The 26,002-nt window shown below is 32.3% G+C and overlaps 1 protein-coding gene across 4 annotated transcripts in view; it reads left to right on the forward strand.

The window, feature by feature from the left end:
• Cals (calsyntenin 1) overlaps positions 1-26,002 on the forward strand; it is a 521,064-nt gene that overhangs the window by 214,168 nt on the left and 280,894 nt on the right. For all 4 annotated transcript variants that reach the window (XM_076400947.1, XM_076400943.1, XM_076400944.1 and 1 more), the window contains one exon: positions 4,161-4,449. In XM_076400947.1, coding sequence (XP_076257062.1) covers positions 4,161-4,449 — 289 coding nt within the window. The remainder of the gene's footprint in view (positions 1-4,160; positions 4,450-26,002) is intronic.

Consider the following 26,002-nt stretch of genomic DNA (forward strand, 5'->3'; position numbering starts at 1 on the left):
TTTCTGAAATATAGGGCCAATTTAAGGGATCTTTGATCAGTTATGTTTGATTTTTAAATCATTCAGATTTCTGGGGATATTTTTTGAAATTAGTATCATAAATACACTTCTCTATTAATTATTAATTACACTATTATTATTAAAAATTAGTGAAACTAGTATCGTTAATAATATGTGAATTTAATTTTTTTTAATTTTTTTTTCACCACTTTTAAAATAATCTTCATTGGAGTCTTTTAAATGGTGAAATTTAAAAGACGAATAAGGCACATTGCATAATGCTATGAATTGATTTTTTGTGAAACGTCGTGATCAAGCAATGTGCATTACCAAGGGTTCATTCACAGTTCAGAATGTAACAGTGGCCAAATATCGGAGCTACACAGAACATACACAGAAGAAAACGTTTCATAATATGTCCTCTCTTCTGTATACACCATGTTAGAGAAAGTTCTGTAAGAATAAAATAAACATGCCACTTTATTCTCTGGTGTTAGAGACTCTAAGCTATTGGACTCCTGCACTTGCTTTTACTTTGTTAATGCTCAAATTATATCATGAAAAATGCTGTAATCTTCAGCATCTCAAAAAACATGTAAGTAATGTAAGTAAACCCGGAAACAGACAAGATTACTCGCAATGGAATGTAACTCGGAGATTTCAAAAACCAATTATTAGAGTACCGCCGATTAAAAACGATCGAAATGAATGGGTTCGTTGAATGACGGCAAAGCTGAATTATTCGCATACGTTTGGCAACAACGTATTCCAACCGAGTGAATCTACTATGGATACAATCAATAGATCCTGTTAATCAGCCCGAAGTAGCTGTAAATCTGATTTATTCTCCCAAAGTTCTTAGAAGTTGCCACGGAAATTGATGATAATCTCAATCCTAAAAAGGCTCCTCGACGTAATGACATTTATGAACAATTATGGTCTATTTCGCTGCTGCGAAGAATATCGAAATTATTTGAGAAACTACTGTTAAAACGTATTAAAGGAATTATAAAAATACCAGACTTCCAGTTTGAATTTCGAGATTACCACTCAACAATCGACCAAGTGAATAGAATAACAGCGGTTGTTGAAAATGCATTTGAAGAAAAACTATACCACAATATTTATGGACGTTTCATAAGCTTTTGACCGTGTATGGCATTTGATGGGATTAATCCACAATGTGAGCAATTTGCTACTTGGGCACTTTGTCCTGTATCTAATCTAAACTGCTGACGTACCAACAACACAAGAAACGGTACTTGGAACATAAATGTCGCAGTAGAAAAGGTACAAGTGGTCGTCAACAAGATCTACAAATGGACTAGAGGCTGGAGAATACAGTTTTATAGCTCCAAGTTTGTCTATGTTAACTTTGCGTGGAGGTGAACTGACAAGAACCTAACCATAAGACTGAGGCTTCAAGAGATGCGACATCCCCAGATTCATTTCATTTATGAAGAGGAATTGGCGTTTTTTTCGTTCTAAAACAGATTGCAATGGCACCCAGAAAAGGAAAGAAATATCTTGTAACAGGCCAATTAAAAAGTCCCCGGCCTGACACATAGATGACGCTACTATAATTAAATACATATGTTTGTTAGTTAGCCCTAAGCCTCAAAGAATGCGTGTATAAATTTGACAGCTGTCGGATCATTAGTCTGTGAATTATAACATTTTAAGTGAAGCAAATTTTGTTATTGTGAAAAAAAATGATAAAAAGGAATTTCGCGTGTTGATAAAATATTGCTTTTTGAAGAGAAAAAATACAATTGAAGGAAAAACTTGCTTTCATGCCAAGTTTCCGGACACTGCCCCAGGAAAATCAACCATCAATGGTAAATGCAGTGGACGCCAAAAAGAACAACCTCTTTCAACCGACGAAAACATTTAAAAAATCCCCAAAGTGATTTTGAATGACCGTAAATTAAAACTGAATGAAATAGCAGACACTCTAAAGATATCAACAGAACGTGTACATAATATCATTCACGAATATTTGGGTATGAGCTTCGAAATGTTTCTTCATCCACCGTATTCTCCAGACCCACCCAGCGACTATTTCCTATTCTCAGATCTCAAAAGAATGCTCGCTGGGAAGAAATTTTCGTCGAATGACAAAAATGGTATCGAAAAGTTGGAGGATCGCTATAATCAGTGTGTCACCCTTGAAGAGAATTATGTTGAATAAAAAAAAACTAATTTTGCCAAAAAATGTGTTTTACTATGGTAGGCCGGGGACATTTCAATTGACCTGTTACTTACCTTGGTTGTGTCTTAATGCAAGTACAACGAAACAGTAGTAATAAATTAATTGTAAATTAAGATTGTATCAACTATCAGAAGTTTCTAGCATTATATTGAATGCCATATCTATTTTAAAATATCTTTTGTACACTTAGATTCAAACAATAATAAAATGACTGACGAAATTAGTCTTGGGGAAGTTACTGTAAAGGAACAACATAATGATTTTTCTGTTTTACTTTTTTTTATTACAGTAGTATATAGTTCCATAACCAGCAAAACTATAACCATGTAAATTTATAATTAAATATAGACGAAGTTTAGACATGAAATGGTAGTTGTGACGAAATTATACTCCCGAAGTTGAAAGTTATTTACATCAAAAGGTGTCTACGTTCACAAAAGTAGTGTTAACTCCAAGCTTGACTTGGCGACTCAGCTTCATTCTGAACTTTGTTAATCTCTGAAAAGTTTCGACGCAGGTTTCCCAACGGCATATTCTCATTCAGGCAGTAAATGAACTGAATTTTAGATATTAACCGTTTTTTAGTATTTCCTTTCTTCTCGAATCCTAAAAATGTCTACCCCACGTTCGCAAGTCAAACATAATAAATCATTGAGATGTTACGCACATTTGTTGAAGGTCGTTCCCGCGGTTTAATTACTATTAAATTTATAATAAAGTGTTATGTATGCAGTATCATGTTTATTACATGATATTAAACTTTACTCAAATAATGAATAAAGTTTTAATGTTATACAACCGCACAAAATATTAGGGGCGGCAGGTTTCACTTTGATATATAACAAGTTATTGGGTTGGGGTGTAAATTCGTACGGCTGTAATAAAATTCTATATTTGCTTTGTTGCCATTTTTCAGAATATAAATAAACTAAAGTATTTTCTGAATATTCCTGAGTTTTTATTCTCCTATCGACAGTGTTTTTTTAATTGGCTTCAAAATTAGAATTTTGTTGCCATCATCATTCTCGTCATATTTAGAAAAATAGTACTTAAACTTATTTCAATAAATTGGAGTAATAGTAATTTTTTAAAGAATCGTAACTGTAAGTAGATTATGTTAAATATTTTATCACACCACCATGATATACCAACGATATAGTATCGAGGTATCTTTAATAAAATGTATTAATTAACAATTAAATCAACTGGATTGTTGTAAAAAAATAGAATGTTAAATTGCAGAAAATACGAGTTATTTTTATTGTGAGTTTCTTTTTTTTTACTTACGGCTTATCTGTGGCATCTCACGGTGATGCTAGAGATCATAGAGTGAATTTCATTTAATTAAGAAATAAACTAAATAAAACGAAGAATATATTTTGACATTGTAGCTTTAACAATACAAATTTTTGAACAGTAGGATAATTATGCAGATTAGATGAGTAACATTAGAAGATATAAATTATTATTTTTTGTTAAAATTTAATTCTATAAACGTTTACAAAATATCTTAAAAATCGTTTGTCAAAGTACCGTCCTATTAAGTATCGAAATATTTCGATTATAGAGCATCAGTCGCCTAAATGTCACTTTTGTAATTACTATTTGAAAGAGAATTCACATTCTAACACTTTATTTTGGTGACAAAAACAAAGAAGTCGAAATGTTTACAGTAATTTCACTAATTCTATCGACTATATATATATATATATATATATATATACTGTTTTCAACAATAACTTTTTTGGTAACGAGTAATTCATATTAAAATAAAATAGTAAAATATATTGGTAAGAGGGGTCTTAAAAGTATTCTATTAAAATGTACGTAATGTAAGTTCAATGTTAAATGACATATTGCGTTATGATATTAAGGTGTGATTATTTTAGTTAATGCATTTTTAAAACAATTTATTTATGTTTACACAATTACTTTAATATTATTTCAGATGATGATGCCCCACATCTTGACATCGATAACTTGGAGAACGGATATCACGGCATCGTCAAGGAGAATGAAACGGTTGTGGAGGTAACCCCACCGATTCGTGCCACCGGGGCCAAGATCTGCTCTTTCCGGATAGTGAACAAGCCCCACGGCGAAGCCCCCTTCGAAATCAATCTGAGGAAAGACGGACATGCCGAGTTGAGGGCCCGCAGGAGCCTCAATTGCGAGAAACGCAAAAACTATAAGTTTGACATAGCCGCGGTTGGATGTAACGGATTAAAAAGCGTAAGGTAAGTCAATGTCATAAAATACGTTATTCTGGTTTTTGTTTCATCAACTGTTTTCAACATCAACTTTTTTTGGTAACGAGTAAATCATGTTAAAATGAAGTAGTAACATATTTTTAGACCATTCCCCATTTTTTTTAATAATTGAATTTAATAAATCATTCAGTAATTTTTAAACTATTCAAATTTATTTAATAAGTCATGTCAACTTTTTATTGTTTAATACGCATACAAAAGCAAGCTTTTATCAGTTCAAAAGATCTAATTTGGAATCATACAGTACATAAAATTTCAATAAAGAATCGAAAATCGACAACGCTGACGATATTGTAAAACCTAATGGGTTTAACTGAATATTAGCGACGAAATCCACAATGTTCACTTCACTATAAATTAATAAAAGCTTTTTAACATTCCGTTAAACCTGAATAGTGCCGTTCGGAGAGTATCGAAATTATTCAAGAATAAAAACTGATTGGTCTCGGACTCTCCTTTTTCTTCTCGTCGTTTTAAACCTTTTGTAGGCGTATAACGAGGCAATTAGAATTTGCCCCTTATTAAACAAGTCGCCTTTTGACGATATAATTTCATTCTTTCTCGAAAATTATTTAGCCGGCATCGACCTTTTTACGCTCGAGACGACGAAAAAAACAGTTCTCTGTATGCAAATGACAAGCCATCAATTCTCTTTTGATCTACGAAAAAGTAATTGTTTAGAAAACGGCTTTTAAAGGGAAAATATGTTTTGGCCTGATTACAAGCATCGAATAAATTTAATTGGAACTTCCTGAACTTGAAGTTTATTTTATGACTGTGAAAGTTATATATAGTCCGTTCAATAAAGAACTGAAGTCACGTCATCTAAATTGATGACGTCAAACTTCGGAATATTGTCGCATCAATGACTTTTAGTTTAAATTGGTTTCGACATCTAATAAAATTCTAATATAATAATAACAGTCATCAAATATAATATGTTACAATACAACTAGTGCATATATTATCGAAGGACTTAAACTACATTTGATTGTACAGGCAGAATAATGTTTAGTGGTACCGTTTTATTATATTTACATTTAACTCTTTTCTAAACCACCTGTACATAGGCCTAATCTAAGACCGTTGTTTATGTAGTGGTATCCCCTGAAGGCATAATCCATATAATCAATAATTTTATATCCAAGTAATGTATTTTATTTTCATTGGTGAAAATATTTATCTTTTTGCGTTAGTTTTTTTGCTTCGTTTCTATGTCTCTATCTCAGATTTCCTTGTCAAGTCATATGGATATGACTACATTTCTTTTTATTTTCTTCTCTCATTATCTGTGGACGTTTTTCTTGCAAAATTCTACTAATTTCCTCTATATCTTCTGATTTATTCACCGCCTTCCCCCTACTGCATTTACACATATCATCCCAAAAAAATGCGGTAGAGTAAATTATCTGATATCTCATAAAATGCAACATAATTCGCATGTATATTCTGAACAATTACGCACACATTTTATCTCAATTACTAAGTTCTTATGTATGTATGTCTTAATAACACTACTTTTATAACCTTTTAGAAGTTTTTACAAAAATAATGTTTTGTTAAAGTTTTATTCCACTGACGTTTTCTAAACTGACGAGGGGAATTTCCTAAAGTTAAAAATATTATAGACACATAATAAAAGGTGTGTTTTTTTTTAAACAATACGGGTTTTCACCATATATTTTAAGTGCTACGCCAAAATTTTTAATATTTTGAAATTGTTACTTTAAAACTTTAGACTATAACAACATTCACTTCAAGGGTTCTAATTTTTTTTATATATGTATTTTAAAGTCTCTTTTTACCAACTGTGGCTTTATCTGGACTGGGCCCAAAGTTTAACGTGGGCTCCGAACCACGGTCCTCAGCATTAAGCCTACCGACTGGCGAGTGACCAACTTTAGAAATCATCCCAGAAGGCATCTGGTCTTACCCAGCCTGGTTACTGGCGTGACTGGGATCATTTTCCTTATCGGATTTTACACCCTTGCCTAGAACCTTCAGAAATTTTAAATAATCACAAACATAAATTTACGACTATGCCCTAGCAGAAGGTGGACGGTCCCATCGCCTTTACCACTGCGCCACCAAGGCGGCTAAGGGTTCTAATTTGATTCAGAACTTGTTATTAGATGATGGAAAAAGGAAACCTTCAACAATATAAAGAGTCTATACTTTCAATAAATTTATTTTTCTACCATTTCGTAACGTTTTTTTTAACAAAATTGTTTCATATAACAATATATCTGCAAATGTTAAGAACCTGTAGGAATGGTCGTTCGGGCTTGTGTTTATTGGCTTGTTTGTTTGTTCGAATATTTATTAATATTTTTGTGCAAGGAATTTGTACGGGAATAGAAAATACTTTAGAGTAAATGATGTGGCTCGGTGAATGGAGGTAAAACGAAATGAAACAGTGGTGTTTACATTATGTGTCCGTTATTTATTGGCAATATGAAAAAAGGTGAAAAATACAAATAATAAAACGGATGGCAGCGGTGTTACCTGGAGACGAGGCTTGGGCAGTCGATGGTGGCATGTCTAGACCAAATGAGGGTTGAGCACAGAATGAATCGTAATACCCTTCAATCACATCCCAGATAAACGTCTCGGGGTTGCCGCCAGCTATTCGTTGTCGGGTTCTAGTTGGCGCTGCTGCCCGTGTTCAACATCTGGGATTATATTTCTGGGTATTTTGCAGACCGTTATTCCACGATGTAAAATTCGACATGCCTCAAGGTCGCTACAATACTAATTGAACAATATATATATATATATATATATATATATATATATATATATATATATATTTCCTAAAGTCAAGGCATGTGTAAAATTTCGTTAGACATTAAACCAGTCCAGACGAATATACTCTTTAGGAAATTTGTTTTTATCAATTTTCGAGAGCGCCTAACTAATTCACTTTGAAGTATGGAAATTGATTTTGGCGATGTCTTTTATCTCGTCCTCTGGCGCCCTTTTGTCGAAAATTGTCTATTATCGTTAATAATCCGGCATTGTTTCTTGGAGGGGGTTACTGGAGGTTTTATAGCTCCGTTCAGCCATTACCGGAATGGGATTTCGAGAGAGCTTTTCTGCATATTTTATGTTGCATGCCTCATTGAATTACGATGCTTTGAAGGCAATTCTTAACAAACCATCCAATACTGAATTATTGGACACGGTTGTTTTACCAGTGCGCTTTGTGTAAGCGATGTTTTTGAGTTATCCGGTTTATTTGTAATGATATACTGACGTTTTTGTTTGATATGCGAAAATATCTGATGTGAATTTTTATTTTTAGGATTTTGGAATAAATTTCATATACTATTTCTACTCAAGTAAAACCCCAGAGACTTAACATTTGAGACTTTAACATTTAAGCATCAATACTTCCTATCCCAATTCTAACCCATTTGACTGGTAAGAAGTTCTAGAACATATAGGAAACATATAATAAAATGGACAGTGACTGAAATAAATGCTCAGTATGATACATGCATGTAGGAATATTAACTGTTTGCTGAAATAAAGCTCCTTTTTTAACGAAAGGTGAACAGTAGGGCTCTATTTCAAAAGCTAAATAAGTTTGTGTTTCTCTTATTAGGTTGTATTATTTAATTTATAAATTAATTATTATAATTATTTATTAACTCCTAGATATTTAACAACGTAAAAATGTAAGAGTGTGAATTAATTTTTACGGGGTTTACTACAATTAATGTATTTCGTGCTATTCGTTACTCTACATTTATATCGCGAATGAAGTAAAATTTGCTATTCCGTGTAATTCGCAAAAATAATATGCAGTAAAGTCAGTGACTTGATGAAAAATAATCATTCGAAATTAATTTACACTTTCAATACATTTTATATCATTATAATGACCCTTTTTGAATACCAAAAAAATTGCATATATCGGATATTATGATCCAGTTACACGAACATTGTCTGTCATAATTTAACAATACATGAATCGCCGTTAATTATAACGAGGGCCGTTATTTGTAGACATCAAATATTTCCCGGCTCTTTTCAGATATATACAAATACGCGCATTCATATGATAAATTGAGGAGCTTATTAACGATATTATCAGTTTATTAACTGCGCCATGTCCCATTACAAAGTACGTCAGTTATATCGGTCAGTTTACATTTGCTAGACATAATTCCAGATTGGTTATTTTGAAATACGAAGCATGGCGGTTGATGTGGAATGGGATAAAAGGACGTTGTGCTTCATGGAAATGTTGAATGTTAGGCTAATGTAAAGATAACAGGATATATGTGGTTCAGTATAGCTGGCCTGTGGCTCAGTATATAGGCCCATAGAATATACCTCTGAAATTGGTTATTTTGCGTGATATTAAGTTCTATTTATTACGAAATGGATTTTATTATTTTATCTTATGCGATTATTGATAAAAAAAACTAAATAAACAAAACTTATATCTTTGACATCACTGTAGCTTCTAATGGTTGGCTATTAATTGATGTAACCAGACTACCAAAATTCTCTCGATAAATTTTTGTTTGACTTAATTTCTGAGGAACTGCATCATCGTATTGAGGGATGAATTGTCTTTGACGAGCAACAACTGATACAATTCTGAATATCCGACTGATACTTGAATCTCATAGTGGTTATAAATTATGTTTATAATATAATAAATTTTTTAATTATATAGGGGCAGCATTGTTGCCGAAGAACTGTCAAACAAATGGTTTTTTATTTGTAAAACTCAAATTGAACTCATGGTTGCACTATTATTGAGCTATTCCTTATCGATATTTACTATTTAACTCAGTTTTTTGCCAATATTGTGTTTTGTAATTATTGTGATCTACATAAATAGTAATCATCCTTTATAACAATAAAAATTAATTCTACAATATTTTGATATTATGCGTATGTAGTGTGTATATGGTCTATAGTATTAAATTTTACTATAAAAAAATGTTACCTTTGTTAGCTACATGACAAAAATTTAACACAAATAAAATCTATTAAAATTTCATGATTCATAAGTTTGTGAGTTTAAGAGTGATACTTTTTTTGTTATTTTCAAAACAGTGGATCAAAAATAATATCGTGTTTTAGTTTTAGCGTAGTGAACGTCCTAGTGAGTTGGTAACGCCAGAAAATATTTTAAAAAATCCACAAAATCGTTTTGAATGATCGAAATGTGAAGTTGCGTGAGTTAACTAACATCGTAAAGATATCAAAAGAACATGTTGGTTTTATATTGCACGAGCACTTGACAATGAGAATGCTCTATTCGGAGTAGGTGCCGCGTTTTCTTACTGTTGACCAAAAACAAGAACGTGTTGGGGATTCTGAGCAGTGTTCGGCCATGTTTAAACGTAACAAACCAGAATTTTTGCGTCGATATGTGACAATGATCGTCATCTGACTGCACAGCAACATTAACTGAGAGGCCTATTTTGAGGCAAAAGATAAATCGTTCTACAAAAGTGGTATTGAAATGTTAGAGCGGCGCTATAATGATTGTGTGGGTCTTGATGAAGACTACATTGGTGAATAAAGCCAATTTTGGATGTAACAATATAATAATACAAGAAATACGATGAATAAGTAATGAATTACCGCCAGTTAGTAGCCGAACCTCACGAATACCAAAGACTGGTACCGCACAAGATGTTAATCGGAAGCAGAATCTAGTCGAGGCAGCAGTAGAAGTCACTACAAGGTGCCTCAAAAGAAAATATATTTGAGGAACACGCAGTATGTTGTGTTGGAGTTTTAAAAAGCGATAATTTGAAACATTCCTCTCATTCCAAAATGAGTCAATTAGTCAATGTGTCAAAACAATCCGAAACTTTCAATAAGAAACTCGCGACAACTTCATACTCTGCTCAAATTATTATACTAAATCAGTTACTCTACTTACGGGATGATAGTATTAATGTATTTATTTGATACTACAGTATTTTTACATAAGTATATTTCTGGCACTCTGTTATTGAAAAACATTGACTCTTAACTTAAAATAGAGACAGATACCGAATCACCCGAACTCATTGAAATTGTCTTAGCTCTTCATTTAAACGCAATATAATGTTATCAGTTAAACTAGTGGGAACTGGGTACGTGATAATCACCAAAAGGCAGGAGCATTTGCTGAATATCTAGAAAAAACTTTCAAACCAAACGAAACTAATATTGAACATAATTTGCCGGACATAGAAGCTGAAAATTCGATGGTTGAATTAGTCACGCCGAAAGAGTTAACCAAAGTTATTAAAACTAACATTAATCCCACGAAATCACCAGGCTACGATTTAATAACAGGAGAATTACTGCAAAAACTACCAAGAAAGAGAATTATAAAATTCACCAACTTGATCAATACAGCATTTAGATTAAAACATGTCCCAGACATTTGGAAGATGGTGGAAATTATAATAATCCCAAAACCTGGGAAGTCACCCAACGAAATAAAATCCTATAGACATATAGCTGCTGCTAGTAATATCTAAGGATTTTGAAAAACTCCTGTTGAAAAGAATAAAACCTATCATAGAGAGAAAAAACCTACTACCAACACACCAGTTTGGGTTTATTAACAAGCACTCAACAATTGACCAGGTCCACAGAATAACAGATGTTATTGAGAAAGCCTACGAAAGTCAAAAAGTATGCTCAGCTATATTCTTAGATGTAGCACAAGCCTTCGATAAGGTTTGGCATGAAGGCCTTGTTCATAAACTACAGAAAATGCTACCAAAATAACACACCGAACTACTAAAATCACAAATTCCAACCAGAACGTTTAGAGTCAAACAAGAAGACGCTTATTCTACAATAAAAGAAGCTAAAGCAGGTGTACCACAAGGAAGTGTACTGGGACCAATGCTTTATCTACTTTACACTTGATATATTCGAAAATATACCACAAATGGAAAATATCAATATCACATTTACTGATGATACCGCGATTATAGCTGTCGGAGACAATAGTGAAGAAGCCTCACGAAAATTACAAGAGGCAAGTGACAATATAAATAATTGGACACAAGCTTGAAAAATAAGAATTAATGGAAGTAAATCTGTACATGTGCAGTTCACCTATAAACAGACCGTACAAACACCAACAACATTAAATAACACTACTGTTATGTACTGGCTAATTGGAAGAAAATCACAATTATCAGTACATAATAAATTGCTATTATATAAGCAAATATTGAAACCTATATCGACATACGGAGTTCAATTATGGGGTTGTTCTGCCAAGAGTAACATAAATAAAATACAACAAATACTATAGAACTGATTATCTACATCGAGACCTTCAGATACCCATAGTCGGTCAAGAAATCAAGAGAATTGCAAGGAGGTATGAGGAAAGACTCCATTCTCATACAAATATTGAAATATTGCAACTTCTGGATACCACCAGAACAGGACACAGACTCAAAAGAATCAAACCATCTGATCTTGTGTAATGTTGTATAGTGAGGTGCATATTTTAAAAAATTCAGCAGTGACATGTACAAAGTGTCCTCCTAGTTATATAACTAGATTTAAGTTAGCATAAAGAGAAATTGCAGGTTAGACGGAAACGACTAGTAACAATGTATTATTTATATAATAAAAAAAGTTAACCTAGTCAACATACATTAAAATGGTATATAACATACGATTTTTCTGTTACCATATATGTGACTGAGCAAGAGAAATGGTAAAATCAAAAAATAATTGTTTTGTTTGGAGGCTACACCATTGTATGTTTTTTTTAAACTGACGGTATTTGGCAGTTAATGCATTACACCTAGATTATATCCCATGAATATACCGCTTCAAACTCAGAACATTTTTACACTTGGCAAGCAATGAAATCGCGATTTTGAAGCGGTATAACATTTTCAGTTAATTCGTGTTCCTTACAATAGTTGATACATCAATTGCTAAGCTGTCTGAGAGACAGAGTTTGAGCTGGTCCTCGAACTTTGATGTTCATCAATGTTTGATGTTCGTTAAAATCGCTACTCTTAAATCGCCACTAGTTTTTGAAAGTATTTGATGGTCTTTCGCAGCAGATTTTTCCCACTTCAAACAAGAGTATTTAATTCGAAAATTAAATTTTGAGCGTTCTATGATTACCGTCTGTTTACATTGAATAACTCAATAATACTAAATGAAAAACTGTTGTTTAATACTTAAACCATCGAATTTATTATTTGTTAGGTTGCTTTTAGTGTTTTCATTAACACTTTGCATTTTCAACAATATATATTGATGATCAAAATACATGCAAGCTCCTAATAATTTCCTATTGATAAATATAATTTTGGGGCGTTATTTTTTGACATAATATTTATGAACTGTTAATGGCGGTGTTTTTATTACAATTACCTCTAAATACTAATATTATTTAATTTATCATCAAAAATAAACAATAGTTATCGGAATATCGCGGAACATTATATTCGGGGTCTTAAAATTCGACATAGTCGAAAACGAGCTCGCCAACCATCGATTTTTATTCATTTTTCAGCGACGCGAGAGTCCGATATTCAAATCCCATCGGGTCAATAGACAATTTCCTGTCGAACCTCGACCTTTTCGTAATAATGGAAACTTTTCGTGTTGTCTCTGTGATTTATTAACTGGGGCGAACGTGGCGGAGTGGGGGTTGCGAGATGGAAAGGGGGGTGAGTCCTGTTCCGATCTAAAATGGAAAGTAAATGAAACGGTCCTGCGTAACCTGCGTTAAAAATTTCGTTCGCGTTTTTTTAAGAGAGAGGAAGTTTTAAGCTTTGTATCGATAAAGATAAATGGCTTTATAATGACGTGTAATCGTTGGTTAGAATTAACAGTTACTTTCTCTTTGTCTTTTTTTTATCACATAGTTTTTGTCTTCTTCCTTGATTTCACAGATTTCGTTGCAATTAAAACATATACTTATAAACACATAATATAATTTACGTTTTTTTTCTGATTTTAAAAGGTCATAATTAAGAATATTAAGAGCTTATACCTGAGTTATGAAGTTTGAAGTGTTTAAAACGGGAACATTTTTATTGTATTTTAGAGTCGAGTAGTTTGAGTTGGATTATCATCTCAATAGCACTGTTTCTACACCACTGGCTAGGGGTGTTTTCAAAGCTTGAATGTTTCCTAATTGGAATAGTTTATTGCTAGTGGCCTCTGAGCACCTTCAGTCTATCTCTTATTACCTTACAGGTTCAGGTGCGATGCATTTGTTCGAGTCCCTCTTAACTACTCCAAGGAAACCCTCAAGTAACTGTGGAACGACTGCCAATCCAATATCAACCTATCTTCTTTTGTTGATAAATGATCTGCCTTATAATCTATGAACAATTTAAAATTAAAAAAAATATTTTAAAAATTAATTTATTTTAGCGAAATAAATGGCGACTGTCCACTGATAGTAAAAATATGTTATAATGTAAACCCCTACAGCTAGATATCTCAGTATTCAAATTCGCCATTCAGTCTGAATATAAACAAGCCGCCTGGTTTCTTCAAATACACTATATTCGGAAAACCTACAGTTTTTTTTCTGACGTTTCAGCGGAATCTCTTCTGCCATCTTCAGTCTTCGTTCCTTGTTCGCTTGTGCAAGAAAAGTACTGTTAAAACCAAAATATGTGGAAAATTGTGCTACACTAACATATGTTGTATGATAAGATATCTACAGTCGATTGCAGTTACAACTTTGATTGAGTTTGAACCGAGCGTTAGACAATTGGCCCGGAAAATAATGGCAAGTTGCTGAACCTCTGAAGAAATTTGTGAGTGAGAATAAGAAAATGTTAAACAATACTTAATAATAATAACTATACCTTGATAGTATAAGATTTGATGAACAAATTATAACATATTAGTGAGCTTTAGTTATATTTTATTTATAATATATCTTTTATGTACCATACATATACCATAACACGACTTTTATAATCTCGAACATTTAAAAAGTTATATTCTTAAACATAACTTTAGAATTTTTCCTTATACTTTATATTTCAGTTATCGAACCTTTTTAAAAGTTTCTATAATCGAAAAATAACTTTCTACTTTTCTCGCTTTTATATCGACCAAATTTATGTAAATAATCTCGAAACATTAAAGACTACTCAACATTTTTTGGGGTGTCTAAATGGCCTCGACCCTGGTATTATAATAAGAAAATAATATCTGTATTATTTTTATTAAAATGGTAATTTTATTGAGCATTAGTTCGCGGGAATGGCTTCATTTTGTGTTGGTAGTTTAGGTTATATTTAGTGTTTAATAGCGTGGCCATAAAGTGAATATAAGTCTCATTATGGTTTCTTAAGCATCTGAAATTTTACGTATAACATTGCTAGACGTATATATTATAGTTTTAATAGTATTGCGAGTTAATTTAAACGTGGTTTGACTATATTCTTATTAAAACCTTAAAATTAGGTGTTCTGTTCATTCATTGTTTCTCAAACCCTACGTACAATATTCAGTTGAAATGTTGATTTTCTTTTTTAATATAATGATAAAATATTCTGTAAAGATATTTAGTATATTTAGTCTTACAGTGATTACAGTTTCATTTATAAGGATATGCTTGGTATTGTTTTCAAATTTTAGACACATTCAAGCTCAGAAGAATGCCATTTTATTACCACCTTTTAATATTCTCTTAAAACATTTGGAGGCGATTTTTTTGGAGATCCTTTTAAATATATATGTTTTTCTTTATATGAAGAATTGTTATTATATGCATCTTACATTTTTCATATGTGCCAGAGACTAATATAAGTGTTAGCTCTTTCGATATTTAATATCTGTGATCTTAATTAATGTTTATTTTGGTGTTGAACGTTATACCTTTAAGCCAAAAAATCAACTTTGCCTCAGAAGTCTGTGGAGAGGTTATCCACTCTTCATAAATATAACAAACGTGTCGAATCCATTATATGTCTGCAGCTTTAAATTTGTTCTTCTATTTTGCGTTAATTGTCGCATTTCGTAATCGAACAAAATAATATTTTGGAGTAGTTTGGTTTTAGATATGATTCTAATGTTTTCTTCCTTATTTATCATCTATATGTCATTTGTGTATGTCAATGAACTCCCCTTAAACGATTGGACCAATTTTGATGAAACTTTTGGTCTCTTTATGTCATTTGAGTATACTTTATATTTACAACCGAAAGGTAGATAGCGTTGCGATAGATTTTTTTAAAGGTTTTTAAATATTTCTCAATTATGTGAATATATCACAACAAAATCACCATTTGAATGTTGTTGGGGTCATCTTGTAGCATTTGTTTTATTATCGAAATAAATTATTCCATGGAAACAAAAAGACAATAGAATAAGCCAAAGCAATAACTTGTACGCGTGTGTACGTCACTGAACTCCTGATAAAGTGCTGGGCCAATTTTGATGAAATTTTCAATCAATGATGGATCAATCAATGAATAGGTCTTGGGAAGGTCACAATTGTATCTGGTAGCGCTGCTATTCCAGGATTTTTTTATTTTTGTTTTTTTTTTCAATTTTTCGAATATAAAACATATCAAAAAATTTTTTTACAAACTCGTATACCACTTTTCGTGATAAAAAAGAACTATAATTGGCTTTTCCTTTGAATGAAATAACTTATTTCGACATAACAAACGAATTTTGAATTTGTCGAGATAACATAGGTATATTATGTAATTGTTAAGGACCTCTACCATAAAATATTTAATAAAAGTGATAGTAAAAGCCTAATTTTGGGAATCGAATAAAACTTAAAGTGTCCTGTTCGGAGACATCGAAAGGTATTTTTTGTAGTATTTTGATTAGGCTTCGCACGGCACTCCAGAAACCATCCCCGAAACTCGCACCTATATTTCCGGCAGAAAAGGAAAGCTTTTTGTCGGTATTTTTTCTGTTCAGGTCAGTTTCTCTAACGAGAAAATCCGATTTGGGAGTTCAGGCGTCAGACCTTTCGAAATAGAAATACATTGTTTACGAGATTGGTGACCTAATTCTATTATTCGATACTTTTATGTTCAAATCTAGGGTTTTCCTGCGGTGTCTATTTATTTTAGATTATCGATCAACAAGCCGGTCTTGGTTCATTAATATAGTTAAAGAAAAACTATGTAAAAATAGGGATATTGGTAATTTAATATCTTTAGTAATGTCTGATTTTCATGTTTTTTTTTTTTCTTAACCTAGATTCCACTCTATGGCAAACGGGAAATAATAATCTCAGAGAAAATTCAAGTAATGCTATATTCAATCAATCATTCATGTTTATGAAGGGTTTTTTAATTGATGAATAATATTCTTGCCTTTATTAGTTAGTCTCCCTTCGTTATAGAATAATTTGTGAGATTGTTTATGGTAATTTATTTGAAATGATCGTAGCTAAAGGTCAATGTAATTAATGATTCTGGATCTATAAAAGAATTTCATTTATTTTATTAGTACACCTAACACTGATCCAATATGTTAGGTAATAATTTTGAGACATTTTTGGTGAGTTGTAGGCGCATTAAAAATTTTGTAACAAATGTGTAACATCTGGTCTAGCGTTTTGATCTTGAAAGAATAAAGATAATCATAATAAGATTTTATCATATCTATGTTCTGCATTAACTGTTTTTCACTCAGTATGTGGTATATACTTCATTTACAATATATATCATGGAATCATATGTTTGTTCCATTTAATCAGATTTTCAGATTTTTGAGAGTTTTCGGATAATTAGAATATTTTTAGCTGCCTTATTAAAATGAAATATCCATGACGACTCTGAAATGGCATCCATATTCGTGACTTAATTTTATTTATTTAGTTACACGTTCCAGACTTTCTGGCAGCATCAGAATAGGTGATAAGCCGACAAATGTCTTATATCTACCTATATTTTCATTATTCATAACATCTGGTCCGAGCATTATCATGTTAAAAAATAAGTTTGTCATAGTTTGGCTTTATTTTTTCCTTGTTTTCCTTTGTTTTAAAATTAACACATGTTTATATTATCTAAAAATAATCATTGGTTTGGTTTGGTTTGGTTTGGTCATATTGGCTATCTATTGGACAGAGCATAGAGATATATTTTCATAATATTGGAAAATGGTTATTTGAAAAATATCTTCATCAATAGCTTGAGATTAAACAAAGAGAAAATTAAGAAGACTAACTTGAAAGTTCAAAGATCTAATAGGACTACCAATGAAAATATGATCTAGTTATTGTTGTTGCAATCTGGTGCAAAATAGCATGAATGCAATAAATCATCGTTAAAATAAAACTCTTAATGGTCTTACTGAATTCGTAAAGGTTTCATTTATCATAAATCTTTCGTCGATTTTGATCTATTATTTTTTTACGGTTACTGTTATTTCCTTTTGGGTCGTTACAGTGGTCGTGAAAAATAAAAGTATCATTATGTACTGTTAATGTCTTAACTTAGCAAGGGGGTGTTCATAAAGGGGAGGGGAGATACTAAATGAATCGAATTTCTGGAATTGCGAAACATTTTTCGACCCAAAAACTTTCGGAACGTTTATCATCCAAACAATTTGTCATATTATTCGTATGGTTAACATTAAGTTAACCAGCGTATGAAATACGACATAATCTACAGTAAAATGTTTATTAATATTGTTAATGTTATAGAATATGTCTCATCTTTAACCTTGGATAATATTTGATGTTCAAAACAAATTCTGAAATCTCTAGTAAAGTAATATACTGTTAATATCTTTTAATGTGATATACTTCAGAGTTACAGCACTACTTACTTCATTTACAGCACTTCGTACACATAAATATCTATAGTACCTAAAGAGACAGAAAGTAATAAAGAGATATGGATGTAGTTTTATGAAAATTATTACTCAATTGAAAAGTTAATCCTCCAATACTATTACGTAAAATGGGTGTATGCTTATTGACTTTAAATATTTTTTTAATTTGCAAAAACTATAATCTACAGACAGCACGGTATGAATTTTATTTCAATTATTGCATTTTCTATGTCTTAGTACTTAAGTACTTAGTACTATTAAATTAGTTGAAAATATATATTTTTATAGCAACAGTTTTGTGTCTATAGAAATAAAAGAAAATTAATGTAGCTCTGTCATCTAATAATGATCCAAGGTAATCTAATATCTAATATTTGAGCCGGCTTGTATAACACAGTGGTAAAATCGACATAATGGTCTTCCTGCAGTTGCGATAGTCGCGGGTTCGCATCCTGCTGGGGCATAGTCGTAAATTTATGTTTGTGATTGTTAAAAATTTGCGATTGTCCTTGTGCAAAGAGCAAAAGCGTGCAAAATCCCACAAGGAAACCCAGTTCACGCCAGTAATCAGGTTAGGTAAGACCAGATGGATTTGTACCCATCTTTCCTTGATACTACTATTCCATTGAATTATTAATCTGCTTATTTCAATATTGATATGACCATCAATATGAACTTTTTCTTATCTTTCTGTGTTAGTTAAACCATACCGCATCGATCTGAACAAGTGATAATCAAAAGGCGTTAGATAGTGAGTACACTGTGCATAGCAGCAGTTGCAATAGTGCATCCTTCGCAATTCTTGTAAGGTGTGACCGACCCTTGTCATGCAAAATAATAACTTTGCATCTCTTGTTATTGTAGCTCTTTTTGCAACAGTATGAGATTCTTAGCTGCATTTTCGTCCAATATGTCTTGCAATTCATTGTTGTTGAATTTGTTTGGATATCCAAGATATTCTATGTCATTGACATCAAAATCATCTCTTTTATATCATTGAAGCCAAAATCGACAATTTGAATATGACTGAGTTCTAATAGGTTTCTAATAAAAAAAAAGTATTAAATTTTGAAAATTCAATTTTGAATGTTGGAAAACTTTTATTTTATTTAGAATTATCGAATCTCATCAATCTCTCTCAATCGAATCTCTCCAATCGAATTTCATTTCATTTAGAAATTTCAAAATTATCGAATTTATTAATTAAATTAGTTTGTTCCATAGTTGTTTTCCTTTGTAATTCGCATTTTCACTAATAGATATAGCTGATTAAAATACATGCAAACTTATACATTCTTTGATTTTTTTGTCGATGTAAGTATTTTTGTTCAAGTTAGGATAGTACTTGATATCGTATACGTACTTATCGGTAGACAGCTTTTTTTGATTTCGTCGGCCAAATATTTTGTCGGATGTTTAATGGTGTAGAATTCAAATATTTTAAATTGAGATATATTGCAAACCTACCAAGTATTATCTCGAGCTCCCACATATCACTTTATTAAGTCATCTCTTATGTAAAATAATATCTTAATTTGTTAGTCCTATTCTAAAGGTTATTCTAAAGTCCATATGTGTCCTGTAATCAGATCAGATGATGTTAAACGTCTTAGTCTACGAACTTCACTATTACGTTTCATATTTAGCTGATTAGCGAGCACGTTTCAGTGCACTAACATTCTTTTAAAGTACTTAACAAAAACATTTTGAATTACACTCGTTATGGGTTTTAGAGGGATATCGTGTGGTGTAACTTCATAAAAGACGCAATATCACGCAACACTTTGTTTTAGGACTGTGGTACGATGACTATATTAGATTTGCTAGCAGGGCTCCATAGCTGAACTTCATATGACCAAATAAGCATAAGTATTGATTCGTATGACAGTACCTTGTTAACTAATGGTAACTTGTATTTGCGTCCGATCAGCAATATATTTGATATAGTTTTAAGTTTAATATGGCACGCCCATTTGTTTTTGTTTAAAAAATATATGCCTCTTCTAAATTTGACATCGGTCCAGAGACATACCAAGATATTTAGCATCTTCGGCTTTTAGTCCTCCGGGAAATTGCAGTTATTAATATTCACTGGTGACATGTTCTTCTACGCAGAATGACTGCTACATTGCGGATTTTGTTTATTTACCTTGATCCAAATATACCTTGATGATACAGTTAGTGGTATCAAGGTGTGTTTGAAGGTTCTTTGGTGCTATTTTTGTATGGTGATAATAGATATAGTATCGGGCCCAGTGCACTACATTGGGGAAGTCCTGAATATATTGGATGTAATTCAGTGAGTTCATCGTCTTGTTTTATAGTGAGACCAAAGATTATTAAACATTGAAATACTTACAGCTCGTGTCTCATACAGAGTTCTGAAAAGCAACTGATTCTATTACGTAATACGGCAGCTAATTTGGATATGTTGCCGTCGCGAAATGTAAATTTGATTAGATCCATATATTCCAAGGAATGTCATAAAGTTCCGAGTTTCATAACTCTCTCTCCCGCTCCTCCATGTTTATTCCTTCGTTTTATGGTTTCTCATTCTGCGCGACATTTTTATTGCGACTGGAAAGCAATGCGCCGAACATTTTAAGCGACCATTCATATTTAATTCATAAGCGGCGGCGCGCAGTCATTCTTTCGCCATGTTCGAATGCGATTTTCGAATTTCCACCGCCCGTAAATCAGCGTCCGCATATTATTAATGTGTTTACTCCATTATTGCTATATTTAAACTATTGATTTTTCTGCTTTGCTTTATGGTGTAGGACTATTTCCGTCCGTGACGACGTGGGCGTTATAGGGTTCAGCGATAAAATGTAAAATGAGCCAGTCCATGGCGTTATGGTAGGCACTATCATTAAAGCTTCGGGTTTTTATAGCGCGTCCCACCTTTAATGGCAAGTTAACTGACAAGGTTAGTTAACAATAGTCGTTAGAAGTCAGACACTCGGACGCTCTATTTATTTTGTTAAAGATGGCAGTGATCTTTAAAATGTGATCAATATTTTGATTAATCATCAATTAATCATCATATGTGGCGTCGTATTGAGCTATAAGTATGATTAGGTTAAATATTAATGCCCAATATGTTTTTATTATTGTTAGCTCTTTGACATTTTACATGATTTCAAATATGACAATATTTTAATGATCAAAAAGGTCAAAATAATATTTTTTGCAATGAAATTGAACCGACTTTAAAAATAAATAAGAAACGCACTACAATGTAAAAAATAATCAGACTTAGATTTTTAACACAACAAATAACATTTTAAAATAAAATATGTATATAATAATCGGTGTATTAACTAAATAAAAATAAACAAAAAACTTATTTAACCTATCTACTAACAAGTCAATTGAAAAGTCCCCGGCCTACCATAGTAAAACACATTTTTTGGCAAAATTAGTTTTTTTATTCAACATAATTCCCTTCAAGGGTGATAGACTGATTATAGCGACCGCCCAACTTTGCGATACCATTTTTGTAGTACAATTTGTCCTTTGCTTCAAAATGGGCGTCAGTTTCCGCAATCACCTCTTCATTCAGCGAAAATGTCTTCCCACAGCATTCTTTTGAAATTTGAGAACAGGAAATAGTCGCTGGGCGCCAGATTCATGGATTTTTGCTATCGTTTTCACTGACTTGTGACACGGTGCGTTGTCTTGGTGAAGCACCACTTTTTTTCTTCAAATGCGGCAGTTTTTGGGCGATTTCGTCCTTCAGACGGTCTAATAACGCTATGTAATAGTCGCTGTTGATGGTCCTTCCTTTTTCAAGGAAGTCAATGAAAATTATTCTATGCGCATCTCAAATGCAGACGCCATAACCTTGCCAGCAGACTGTTGCGTTTTCCCGCGCTTTGGAGCGGGTTCATCGTGTGCAGTCCACTCGGATGACTGTCAATTGGGCTTCGGAGTGAAATGATGGAGCCATGTTTCATCCATTGTCACATATCGACGCAAAAACTCGGGTTTATTACGCTTAATCATCTTCAAACACTACTCCAAATCATCAACTCGTCGTTGCTTTTGGTCAAAAGTGAGCTCACTCGGCGGTGAATGATATGATGTACACGTTCAGTTGATATCTTTAGAGTGTCAGCTATTTCATTCAATTTCAATTTATGGCGATTTAATATCATTTAGTGGATTTTTTAAATGTTTTCGTCGGTGACCTCTTTTAGGCGTAAACTGCGTTCACGGTCTTCTATGCTCATTTAACCACGTCTAAACTTAGCATACCAATCCTTGATGGATGATTTTCCTGAGGCAGTGTCCGGAAACTCGACATCAAGCCAAGTTTTTGCTTCAACTGTATTTTTTCCCTTCAAAATGCAATATTTTATCAACACACGAAATTCCTTTTTATCCACTTTTTTCACAATAACAAAAGTTGCTTGAGTCAAAATGCTATAATTCACAAACTAATGATTCAACAGCTGTCAAATTTATACACGCATCTTTTGAGAGTTACGGCTAACTAAAAAACATATGGATATAACTCTAGTAGCTATCTATGTGTAGTAGCCATCTATGTATCAGGCCGGGGACTTTTCAATTGACCTGTTACACGTATTTTATATTCTACACCATTTTACTTAATACCTACCTAAACTTATTTATCTATTTACAATTTTATTTTAACTACTCCCAACCGATCAGTTTGAAGTCGGTACCAAGCAACAAATTAGATTTGTTTTGTTGGTAATTTAATTTTTTGTATATCTCACAAAATTATATAATTATTTTTGTATTGTTTGGGCTCGGCACCTAGTTCGCATAAGAGTTTCCCTTGATTTCCCCCTCTTTCCATCATGAGATCCTGATTTGGTTCCAATAGGACCACCACGAAATTTCGAATAAAGAAATAATTTTGAAAACATGTTCATAATCGTCGAAGAAATCAGCGAACATACATTAAAAAAATATATATACTCGAACTTAGAACCTCCTCGTTGATTGAAGTCGATTAATAAAATATATATTCTCCTTTTTTTTAATAGGCGTATAATAGACATAACAAAAATACTTTAAATCGGCTTTGTGCGAACTCGAACACTAGAACCAATCTTGACATACGGATTGAATATCTGAGTTCGTGACATCGAATATCGTTAAGAGTCGTTCTCATTTGCTCGGATTCAAAAGTTGATCCGAATCTGTAAAATTGTATATTTTTGTTAATGGGAACTCAAGACTAGTGAGGCGCTACGTATATTTTGCATCATCTTTGGATATTCTGGTAAGCTAATTTATTAACTCAAGAATTTGAGTACATTAAAATTTAACGTTCGTTGTGTTTTGTTCTTATTTGCCTTTTGATATATTACATGATCTGAAAAAATACAATAATTTGATCATGGTTAAATTTTAACATGGGTAATCGTTAACAGTAAGTAAAATTTGTATTGCGGAATAACAAAAGAACAATGTTAGATTTATGAGGCATGTATTCCAAGTTATTAAAAAACAAAAGGTCATATAAAATAAACTTAGATTGTCCGCTTTTAAGTAGACATATTTTAGATTTTATCGGTTAATGTTCCATGAAGTATTTTGTAGCACAAAAATTAAATTAGTCTTGGTCAGAATACTTGCCAAAATTCTCAATATTCCACAAAAATTTTAAAACAATCACTTCTGTATATTTGAATTCACATCTATTTCCAGGCATTTACGAGCATGTTACTGAACTCTTTATATAAACGATATTCCTTGAGGAAGGCAATCGGATTGTTCAAACTTTTTGGTGCTTGCAGAATCTTGTTAGCAATATCCATCTAGTATTCTGTAGCACGAAACTAATATATAGACATAAACTCAGAGTTTTTAATTTTTTTGACTGGAGCTACAATCAAATGTTTTCTACTTGTTATCGAAATTTGTCCCAGGCAAAAATTGTGCAAAGAATATGATGAATTTCACCCAATTCTCTCTCAGAATCTAGAGGGCTTATTGTATCTATAATCCTAGACTATAAGTTGTTCGATACATTTGAGATATTACATATCCATTTCTACAATATTTTTTACAACTTCAATTATAATTTACATTAAATACAGAAAAATTTTTACCCACAAGTTATGCAAAAAAATGGATCTTCACGTTTCAGCAGTTAAATGTATTTAATTTAGTTAAGTCTGCATAGGATGCAAGATATAGCTCACGCAACGATCTTTTTATGGCATCCAGTATAATTTAACTATAAACATGACGGATGCAGTACCATTAAACTACTATTTTTTTATTTCTTTAATTAAAAATTAAACTTCCCTCGCTATGTTTAAGATATTTAGCTTACATCTGTTTGCAGAATATTACCGAACAAATATTTTCCTATGGCTGGCAAGTGACTTGCTTTTATTGTCAGCAAAATATCCCGGGATAATAAAGGGCGGGTTATAATTTACATATTTTCCAGACATCGCTACGCCTTGTGCTCTCGTACCGTCATCATTTTTATTTATATATTTTTCAAATGTGCGGTAATGGGTCGGGGATGTTGTTGATTTTTGAAACAAGATCGCATTACGTTAATACACTAAGTTGTTTACATTTTCATTAAATTGTTAACGAAACGAACAGCTAGTGCTTCTTCTTCTGACAAATATTGTTTTCCCCAAAATAGTTTTTAATGGGTTAGAAAAGCCAGAAGTCAGAGGGAGTCAAGCTTGGCGAATAAGGTGGATGTTGAAACAGTTTTTATTCATTCGCTGAGTAGGCAATGGTTTTTGATCAGTGACCAACTATTTTATATTGTCACTAGCTGATCCGGCAAACGTTGTTTTACCATGTAAATAATTTCTAGAGAATTTCTAGTGTAAAAGAAAACGCTTAACACATAAACAGAGTGAGAGAAGGCTTAGTGTTTGAGAGAAATAGGAGGATCTTCGTTGTCATCTCTACTCGGTGCTGTTTACTGGGTGGTGACACCAGTAGACACATGGAGGGGATAACTTACCAAGTGATAATTGATGTTATCGGGCGGGATGAAAAATGATAAAATTATTAAAATGACTATTAAAAAGTAGGGGTTGGTGATAGAAAAGTGAACATTTAGGGTTGTATGTATTTTTTAATACCACATAATATAAAACATTATCCAAAAAAAAATTGGAGTGGACACTCCTTATTACTTAACGGTTTGAAAAATAGATAGTAGCCGATTCTCAAACCTACTGAATATGCATAAAAATTTTTATAAGAATCCGTCAAGCCGTTTCCGAGGAATATGGGAACGAACGCTGTGACATGAGAATTTTATATATAAGTTTGTCACTGCTATTGAAGATTGGATATATAACTACGTAACCCTACCTATATTGGGTGTTTATATGTAATTTGATAGTTGGACAGTGTTTTGACAAAGCCAAGCATCAATTCTACGGTTTTATATATTTTTATAAACAGTTGAAAAGAAATGAGAAGCTCTTGTAACACTGGCCCCTTCTCTCTTTATCTCTATTTCTTTTCGTTTATTTATTCCGACATTAAATAAGGTCAGACAATAGCATCACAGTTTTATTTCGTCCTATCTCCATTCATCGAAGTCCAACTCGGCAAACCATTGTACAGGGGATGTCCATAATAATATTAACAATTAACATATATTCTATATTTATTAATAAAATCTTGAACCACCATAATTTATATTGTATAGCTTGAATCATAGAGGCAAAAAAATAGATAAATATAATTGGATAAATAGATAAATAAA

The sequence above is a fragment of the Rhynchophorus ferrugineus genome, unplaced genomic scaffold, assembly GCF_030347505.1.
Source record: "Rhynchophorus ferrugineus isolate W39M unplaced genomic scaffold, kcgeb_rfMv2 rfM3, whole genome shotgun sequence".
NCBI lineage: Eukaryota > Metazoa > Arthropoda > Insecta > Coleoptera > Curculionidae > Rhynchophorus > Rhynchophorus ferrugineus.